The sequence below is a fragment of the Lepidothrix coronata genome, unplaced genomic scaffold (genome assembly GCF_001604755.1).
Source record: "Lepidothrix coronata isolate B3197 unplaced genomic scaffold, Lepidothrix_coronata-1.0 Scaffold10, whole genome shotgun sequence".
Classification (NCBI taxonomy): Eukaryota; Metazoa; Chordata; class Aves; order Passeriformes; family Pipridae; genus Lepidothrix; species Lepidothrix coronata.
In genome coordinates, this window is record NW_016690190.1 from 2802373 (window position 1) to 2812680 (window position 10308).

The 10308-nt window shown below is 40.3% G+C and overlaps 1 protein-coding gene across 3 annotated transcripts in view; it reads left to right on the forward strand.

The window, feature by feature from the left end:
- The window catches only part of KIAA1549 (KIAA1549 ortholog), a 166192-nt gene extending 162553 nt beyond the window's left edge, over positions 1 to 3639 (forward strand). For 2 of the 3 annotated variants that reach the window (XM_017804797.1, XM_017804799.1), the window contains one exon: positions 1002 to 3639. In XM_017804797.1, coding sequence (XP_017660286.1) covers positions 1002 to 1256 — 255 coding nt within the window. In that variant the 3' untranslated portion in view covers positions 1257 to 3639. The remainder of the gene's footprint in view (positions 1 to 1001) is intronic. The other variant, XM_017804798.1, reaches the window with a different exon arrangement.
- The last annotated feature ends 6669 nt before the right edge of the window (positions 3640 to 10308 follow it).

Here is a 10308-nt window from a genome sequence, read left to right on the forward strand (position 1 = left end):
GGATTACACTGCTTTGCTCCCAACTGTGTGTTCGAGTCCTTTGTGTCCAGTGTTTTCTTCTGGCTGTCTCTCAGCCTTCAGCAGTATGAGGCAAGGGGAAACACTTGCTTCTGGGGTGTCAGCTGGAATTTAGATTTTCAAAATGTACATTGTTTGTGTCCGTACTGGGATTTGGTGCAGTCACCCAGTGTACTGTAAATTCGTGCTTTGTTTTAGCGTAAGCAGATTTTCTTCCAGATAGAGGAGCCATAAACTCAGGCTTCTGTTTTGTTTCTCTCTTGGTTTTTTTTTTTAAAATACATGTTACTGAACAAATGCAGAATTAACCCCTTTCTACCCTGAAACAGTGATTGTCCCTAAACTGGGATAGTGTTTCTCAGATAGTTAAAACAGATGTTGAGAATGAAAAATCTAATCTTTCAAATCTGAGTAGTTTTCTCCTTCTGCTTCTTCTGTTGACTGTGTTTTCCTGGGCACTGGTCAGTCAGTCACAGGGTCCACAAAAGTGTACGGTCTGAACAGGCAAGCCAGGCAGAGAAAGGGAAGGTCAAACTAGTAGCATCTGTGCTTATAAATAGTATGGAGATATGACAGCCAGGAAGACAGTGATTTGCCTGTTGTCTTTTAGGAAGTTGATAGAGATGGAAGGAAAGAGAAGCCAATTCTGTTGACTTCCAGTTCTGTGGGTTTTTTCCCCACCTCCTTCCACTTCAGTTTCTAAACATACCAGAGATTGGAAAGGTGGTCAAGGTTTTTTAATGGATACTGAAAGAGATTTTGAAAATCACTGGACTTGAGGCAGTCCAACAATTTTGTGTACACTTGTTGTTTTGTGCTTTGTAAGAGGAATCACTCATTCATGTAGCAGAAGAACAGTTGCAGCAGATAGAAGCATCTCCATGTTGCTTTCCCCTCTGTTCTTCGCCTTTTTGCTTTCTTGTCTTTTCTGGGATAATCATGTTTATTCAGAAAGTACAATAATGCTTTCTACCTTTTTCCAGACGCATATGCATGGACACCAAGAATATTCCTCCTCACCAGTATTCCAGATGCCGAGGACTTCAGCCAGACAGCCCTCAGCACCTCCTGCTCAGCTTCCACACAACAGCCTTCAGGGCCAGGGCCTTTGCTACACCACCAGTTCCACTGAGGACCTCCAGCCAGGTCACTCATCAGCCTCTCTTATCAAAGCAATTAGAGAAGAACTTCTGCGACTTTCTCAGAAACAGACAACAGTGCAGAACTTCCATAGCTGATTTAGCATTCCGTTGCAAATCTGCCAGGTATCTGCTTCCTATGGAAGCAAACACTTATTGGAAATCAGCAATGTTGTTCTCTCAAAGGAAGGAACTTTTACAGCTCTGTTGACAACACTCTGGAAAAACTGAAGAAGACAGCAAAATGAGGATAGTAAGGAGAGAGAGATGGGGGACAAACAGGGAAAATCATCAGTGTCATCACAAGTAATATTAATTAATCTACTAATATTACGATGCTCCTTCTCTCTCCTTACCCTCGTTCAGCCTAACATATAAATAAAACCTTAGGTCAAGAACTCAATACTCCAGCAACAAAACAAAAAAAAGACAGGAACAAACTCCAAGTATGATGGACTCCTTTTTCTAAGGAAGTAGGTGATGTTTTGAATAAACTGAGATGACATTTTGCAAGAGATTACAAGTATTCTTATCTCTCCAGTGCTTATGGGGAACTGGTTTGCATTGCTATTCTGCAGGATTACAAACTGTATCAGCTCAAGGGTCTTGAAGGTCCAATCCAACATAAGAATCACTTTGGTTGTCAGGAACAATGGGACTGCTTAGAATAAAAGTCTTTTTTTGAGTTACTTGTATCAAACTGGAACAATAATTGTTATAGCTCTGTGGTTCCGAACGGAGCTACCCTCTGCACTCTTCCTTGTTTTCCTTCTGGTGCTGAAGCTTCAAGTGTTCCTTCATCTTCAATGTTTGCAAAGTGAAACATTGGCCTTGTATAACTAAGAAAATATCTGTAGACTCATTCAGGCTGGAAAAAGAAAACAAAGCATCCAAACAGAAAGGGCTTGGTATCTAATTTGTTTAAAAATTATTGAAAACTGGAAGAGGAATACTCAACCACAGTTGAATTTGGGGAAATGTGTGTGTATATCTTTAAAAAATATATTTACATGCTAAATGCTCTGGCAAGACCAGTGATAAAATATTGCCACTCTGTAGTTTGCTTTGTGGACAGAAACCAATCCAGCCTGACTGGTACAGGGTCACCAGCATTACATTATAAATTGATGTCCTAAATCATTGCTGATGTTTGGATCTGAATAATTTTAGTGGAAGTCAGTGACAGTTTAGAGCATTAACATAGGCTTAGATTTGAAGTTTTGAGACAGTTTCTATATTTATACTTGTTTCCACTGTCCCTTTGGACAAAAGGTGAGCATTATCCCCATGGTAAAAATGGTACGTGCCATGGAACTGTTTGTCGCTGTTTTTTCAGAGTTTTAATTTAATATTAGCTACAAATTTACTAATATTGGCCATTGCATAACTGTAACTGACATAATACATACAGAAATTTTACTTAAGTCACGATTTGTTGGAGTGTGTTCATTTTCAGATCAAACTGAACTGAAGTTAACAACCTGGCACAGAGATAGAGTTACCCTCTGTCAGTGTTTCTGAGGATTTTGGGGAGCCGTACCCTAGAAGAATGAAAAGCAAAACTGTTATGTGCTACAGTGCAGGTATTTCAAATAATATCAGGTTATAGTCATAAAAGGTCTGAGGAACAGAGGTCTGCCAGAAAGAACATTGGGCAGTTGCTCTGGGTAGGGGCTGCGTTTGCCTCAGTCACTGGGGTAGAAATGGCACTGGTAAAATACAGGTGTGTAACACTGGTGTGGTTTGGTGGTCTTGGGCTGCCAAATCTGTTCCTGGTTCCAGTGCACAGTTCAATAGCTGTGACAGGACTAACTCAGGCTGGAATGAGAACAGGTAGGAGGACACTGTGGAAGAAACCAACTACATACATTATTCATGAAGCTGGTACACCAAACTCATTGCTGAAGCCAAAACCTCAGTTGCTCACTGATGTGGAAAAAAACTGTGGTATGTTTCCCTCTTTACTAGGAAGAACAGTTACTTTTCTGTTTACTTATGATCGTCAAAATGCTGTATGAAATTGTTTTGAGCGGCTTAGTGCAGTGAAGCAGCCTAAATTAGTTTCCAGTTCCTTGGCCAATGTGTAAAGCCCTCACGGGCACCGGTTGAGGTGTGAATGGGATCAGAACACCAGCATGGTTGTGAACAGCAGTACCAACAGGTTATTATGATTTAAATTTTTAAAGCTTTTTTGTGTGATAATCAACTCTAGGGTAAAAATAAACATTTGTTTTCTGCCAAGTTTGTAAACATGGATATTGCCAATAATTCTGCAAAATGTCAGGTTTTGAAGAATGAAGAGTGTATCGGGCAATGTTCATTTGGTCTTTTTGACAGTGCTGAAGACTGACTTTTCCTAAGTGTTCCCATTAAAATCATCTGTGTCTGAGCCCACTTTCTTCTCCAGCTTAATTCTGCAGTGAGCTGAGACACCAGTGCTTATAATATTAACATATTACCATGGCTTCATTTCAAGAAAATGTGGGCTTCTAAAAAAATAAATTAATTTTCTGGTTTCAGCTATTCAAGAAGGACTGTGAAATAAGAGTTTTGAAATTTAGAGGTACTTAAGCCACTTCTTATTCATTTTTTGCTAGTGGTGGTGATGCTATTGTGAAATTCCATCTTTTTATATATGGACGAAGATCCTTTCTCTTTTCAGTCTCAAATCTTATGAAAAGCATGGGACACTGGACAAATATATACTGGTAAATAAAAGAGGCTTTCTGATACAAGAATCCCTCTTTAAAACCTTGGGCAGGACAGTAAAATATAAGAAGTCGGAAAGCTGTGTTTGGAAGTTATGTTCTCAAATTGGCTGGACACCTGATCCAGTAGTATGGCATAGTTTGTATCTTCATAAAGTAAGAAAAGTAGCACCAGTTCCAAGAATGGTCTTAACAAGGGAGACCCACACTTTACTTTCCGTAGCTACAGGAAAAGCTGAGGTTTTTTCCATGTGCTAAGAAAAAAGGATTCTGTGGAATGCATGTGCCAAAATGTGTGTTTCCACTTGGATATTCGGGGGAAAAAATCTGTAAGCTTCTATATCCCCATGGGTTTGAGCTCTTTTGCCAGTTCTTTTTATTACCCTGTTAAAAGGGAGGAAAATAAAACCCAAACAAACCTTTTTTTCCTGAAACTTAAAGTATCCTGAATTTAAGTATCTGTTAATGAATTTACCAGTTTCTGAAAACACTGATCGAATGAGAAGTTGGTACAGGCACAGAAAGCTGTTACCAACAGTTGCATCCATTTCCATGACTAAACCATCTGGTTCATGGAATCCTCAGGCTCTTCCCTTTCTTCACAGTTTTCCTTGACATTTGTGTTTTGTCTGTGTTTAGTTTGGCACATACAAGAAGTTGGCAAGATGAGAGCTACATAATTTAGCTTGGTTGGTTTCCTTTCCGTGGCCAAGATGTTGACCCCTAGCCTGCTTCTTGATTATTTTTGGAGCTAAGTGAAATGTTACAGTTATTTTTCATACACTGAATTTGAAAGGTGGGGCACACTTCAGTACTATAAAATATTCCCTACCAGGATGTAACACATGGTCCTGCCAGTGACTGTGGGCATGTAACTGAGGAAAGAAAACCTTGCTTTTTGGAGGAGTGAATTGCATAGGTGCTGGATTCATAATGTTAATTATGCACACTTTGGAACAGCAAGTGGAATTGGACTGACCCTTTGCAATGTACTGTCCTTGCAGTGGTTTGGAACAGGCTTATATAGTGGTTTGGGAGCAGCAGCATCACACAAGGTCTGCCTATCCCCTCTGCACCCAAAGAAGTGTTGGCTACCCCAATACTGTGCACCTTTATGGACACACATAAATACAAAGATTGATCATCCAAAAGTGCATGTTCCCAGTAAATGCTGAAGCCAGTGCCTTTAAATTAGACCATGGACAGCAGGGTTACAGCATTATCTTAGAAACAGGTTGTGTACAGGGATGGTAACTTCCCAAGAACCAAAACAGCTGATGCTGTTGTGTGTTAACTCATGGCTTGAAAACACATTTGATGGATTATACAAGGAAGCTGGTGTGTATTCAGGCTCAAGTGAAGTCACCAATTGTGTGATGTGGATGGCAGAAGCAGCTGAACTGATTTTTTTTTAGTTTTGCCCTCACTACATTCCCTTTTCCAACTTCAATAGTTTTTAGCTCAAGGAAAAAATGAGCGTTTTCTTTTCCATGCCTTATCAAGCAGCTCTTTGTTAAAAGGTGCCAGTCCTTGAAAACACCCTATTTTGGCCAAGAGCTTTGAAGTGGCAGGACGAAGAACATTTGTGACTTTGAGGTAGGAGCATGTTGTGGGCTGTATTTTTGCAGACAAAAAAAAAATGGATTTTTTAAATAATAACACCTGGTTTGGTGTACTCTGAATATGGACAGAGAGCTGGAAATGGATTAAAAGTTTGAAAGAAAAAGAGTGACATGCGATTGTCAGAAGGCAAAGGACACCAATGAGGTCTCCAGGACCACCTGTAAAGTGCACTAAAAAGAGAGAGAAAAAGTCTTGGGGAGTCCACCTGCCCCTGCTCAAGCTGAGTCCATAACACAGCCCCTCTTTGCAGTCCTTCAGCACTCGCAGTTCTGGTTTGTACGAAAGTGAGGAACATCTCTCATCAGTGAGACTCCCACAAGCAGTTCACCAAGGCTGTAGAGTTTCTCCAGGGCTGTTTAGATGTGCATAGAGAAAAGCAGCAGCTTTGAATTGCTTGAATGTGGAAATACAAATCCACTTCCCTTTTGTGGACGGCATCTTTTTCTCTTCCTGTCAGATTTGTATTTAAAAATTGAGGAGATACAATGGGGATGCATTCTGCTGTCATCAGTCTGCTGTCATTCACATGTTCCACTATCTGTAGGGCCTAAATACTGAGGAAGCAGAAATTGGGAATGCAAGTTTTGGAATGCTTGTGACGATTCACTCTAGTTTTGAAGTCTTTTGGTGTGAGTGCACTTGAGTGCAGTGTGTCTCTTATAGAGAGTGTCTCTCAAAATGGAGCTTATGTCAGAGGGAGGACTGTAAAATTTTACTTCTCTGTCTCTGATACTTGAGGGCAGAACACACTTGGCTTGTGACAGCTCGTACCAATAGGATTGGTAGTTCAGATCCAAATGTTGCCCCTGGCTGCATCTGCATGACTTGCGCTGAAAACCATTTAGTCACATGTGTTCTTTGGAATGAGAATTTATCCTACAGATTCTTTAGTGCAGTTTGGGATGCAGCTGGCAAGATGTGTCTAGCTTTGATGTACAAATCCCTGGGTGAATTTACTCACCCAGAGTAAGAAACTTGAGAAGCAAAAATCCTGTGGAGTTGCACTGCCTTTTTCAAGAGACTTTTCCAGAGTAGAGCTGCAGTCCCATGAATTCCACGGAAGACTGATAAATTAAAAAAAGTTACATTAGTACTAGAAAGAATACACATTTCTTTGCACTTCATAGTTTGTAGAAATGGAATGTTTTGTCTTGATTTTGTGTTACTTTTTCTTATACCTTTTATAATATCAAATACGTATTTTTTCTTTGTAGTGGCCACTCCTGTTTAGTTTTGAATAGTTCTTACTCCAGAACTGGAAGTTTGTGTTTAGGCTGTTACATCTTGCCTTAATTGGAATAAAATGTTGGCACATTTGAACAAATGCTCGGAAGAATCTTTTGAAACATATGCTAAACCTCCATGGATCCCTGACATGGTTTTCAGGTTCACTTGCAGAAATCCTTTTATTGCCATGTGTAGAGCAGGTGAAATGAAATGAGAACTAAGAGAGTAGAAAAGAGACTGAAAGATGAAAATTATTGTTTGGCATTTCCAGATGCATTCTAATGTACACACTTAAGAGCTCTGTAGTGTTCCCATAAAAACTTCTCAAATTTCCGTCCCAAGGCTTCTTGGAAGTTGCTTTCCTCATCCAGGCTATTGGAAGATTTTAGTGCTGTGCATGATTTAAAAGCAGTAGCTGCATATTGTTTGTGTTTTAGGAAAAACTACTTTTTATATTCAAGGAGAATTAATGTGGTGTTATATTTGGCAGTGCACTGTGCTCTTTTGGTCCCAAAACACACATTTAAAAGGAACTTGAGTAAAGAAATAAAAAGTTAAAAAATACTGCAATAATAAAAAATCAGAAAGCTTTTATCCTTGCTTGTTGGACTTGAGGAAACAAGAGAAAGAGAATTATGGATTAGCCACTGTTAGTAGTAATTCAGCATAGTCACTAAATATGAAATTGTTCAGATTCAGTGCAGTACAAGTACAAACTTGTGAACTGATTACTGGATTTGTTGGTCCATGCAATCCTGGATAAAATGGTTTCAGGTAAGTGGGTTTATATTTTGCATGGAACACTTCTGTCAAGGTTTTCCATGGATGAGTTTAATCCTTATGTTAGTTTCTGTCTTTGGGCTTGATGGTGGCAGCTTTAAGCAAGAACACTTTGAAAATTCAAGATTGAAGGTGAGGAATCTCCTGCTCAGAGGATTTGTGGATGTGCAGCCACATATTCACGTTATTGCTACATCCTTCTGTACTTCACTACAGTGTGGAAGAAAATTTGATGGGACACTGGAAACAACATTCTTGCTTTTGCAGACTAGAACTGCAAAGAAGTTACAAGAAGTTGTTTGTCCCTTCAAGCAGATGGCATCACTGATACAGCATTGCCTACAATAATCTTACTTCTGCCAGGGAACACTGTTTCCTGCAGCTTGAGGAGCACTCAACACCAGTGCCAATGAGAATTCTTTAGTCCTCTTCATTTAAGGATGAGCTAACATCTCTTACCTAACATTATCATGTGTCTATACAGAATGTTAGTATTGCTTAGCTAAAGCACAGTGATTTCTTCATGTATTTGAGCCCAGAGAGTTGCTACATTAGAACTTGAATATTGTTGGACTGATCTGACTTAAATACACGATATGTTGAAATGGCACAAAGTGGGAACAGTCTAGCAGAGATGGCTTTACAGGTGTCTCCCTTCTCTTCTGCCATTTAGGCAAAGCAAACAGAACTGTGAAAGACCTCAATAAGTACTTTAACTTTTGCTCTGAAAGTCACACTGAAAATTGGCTGCATGTTTAATCGTGATTTGGAAACTACAAGCTAGAAAAGGTAGTTCTGGCTTTCCCAGTGACTCATGAACTGCAGCTCTGTATGTTGGTATCACTTGTTTTGTCTTTATGATTAGATAAATCAGAGGCTGAAAAAGCCACTGATAATGTAAGAATAATAAAAAGAACTTTATGAAGAGAAGTAATGGTAAAAGAGGCAAAGATTACAGAATATTAGTTGAGAGTCAATTTGATTTCCAGTTCCCCACTGGAAAGGGAAGGAAAGGACAAGGCAGGTCTTCTGGGTTGTCCCAACCAGCACAGCTGTGAGCAGGGCATGATGAGCAGAAACCTAGTATATTGAGTCAATAGTGAATAATAACGGTAAAGCTGAAATGAGTAAATAGTTTGGAATATACAGCCACCAAAGAGCACAGAGGCAACAGAAAGTTTAACCAGGACTTTAGTCTTCTGTGTTTTTCTTAAAACATATAGTCACTTATATGAAATAGTTCAAGGGTGACACACTGTGTTTAAGTTCATGCATGAGCTCGGTAGTGAATATGTGAAGTTTATGGAAAATGAGATCAGTAGGAGAGGGGAGGGTGGGGAGAAACAGGAGTGATTGATTTTCACAAGGGAAAAGTTGAAAAAGTCATAGGAAGGTATTATTGCATGAAACTATCTACAGTCCTCAGAGGATTTATTTCAAAATGCCGGGGGGAAGAGCTGCTGTAAGAGAGCTCAGTTCTGTATTGGGAGGGTGCTTTATTTCACCTGTGAGCTGAGCAGGGAAGAGGAAGGGAGCAGTAGGACAAGAGAGCACGGTCTTAAGCTCCTCCAGGGGAGGTTTAGGTTGGATATTAGGAAGAAATTTTTTAGAGAGCGAGCAATCAGAGATTGGAATGGGCTGCCCAGGGAAGTGGTGGATTCACTGTCCCTGGCGGTTTTTAAGATGAGACTGGATGTGGCACTTAGTGCCATGGTCTAGTAACCACGGTGGTGTTGGATCAAGGGTTGGACTTGATGATCGCAGAGGTCTTTTCCAAGCCAGTCGATTCTATGAGTCTGTGACTGCTACGTACGGCAAGGGTTGTATCTTCTTTCCCCAGTATTTGCTGCTGGGAGACAGAGCTCGACTAGAGTGACCTTTGAGCCTAAAGAGGCCTGCAAAAAAGCTGGAGAGGGACTTTTTACAAAGTAGTGATAGAACAAGGGGTGTTGGCTTTAAACTGAAAGACAGTGGATTTAGATTAGATATTAGGAAGACATTCTTTGTTGTGAGGGTGGTGAGGCACCGGAATAGGTTGCCCAGAGAAGCTGAGGATGTCCCATCCCTGGAAGTGTTCAAGTCCAGTCTGGATGAGGCTTTGAACAACCTGGTCTAGTGGAAGGTGTCCCTGTCCGTGACAGGGGCAATAGGAACTAGATGGCCTTTAAGGTTCCTTCCAACCTACCCTATTCTATGTTTCTATGATCTCACCTTGCTGTTGCAATAGCCCACAAAATGTCTGTATGGCCTGTGACATCTTCATCTAAATTAGGTTATAAATGGCCCCAGGCTCTTTTGGTTCCTTCAAGTGGAAAACCAAATTGTGGTGGGAACCTTTGGAGAGAGAAATGCAAGGATTTGGGACTGATGCAATGTGAATGTGTAATTTGTCCCCAAACAAACATTTTAGCTGTTCCCAAAATGTGTCTGGCAGGGACATGACTTTACCACACATAGTGATAGAGGGAACAAGCATAGACTTTTACAATTAGTTCTGTTCTTTAGCTCTTAGAGTGAAGGTCACCATGACAACCAGGATATGAGAACAGAGCTTTGTTTGCTGGTCACTGGGACTGGACATTTTTCCCCTGCTTTCTTTTTGGAGGGAAAAGTTAATTCTGAGGGAGTTTTATGTCAACAAGACATTGGAGCCTGTAAACCTCTATGATAGGTGAGCAAAATCTGAATGTGTCTCTAGATTTCATGCTGTCAAATTGGACAGGAAAAGTCACAAGTCTCTTAGAGCTGTATTTCTTTTTTCAAGCAGTCTGCGGATGTGGGAGACAGTACTGCATTGTTTACCCTGTGTTTTA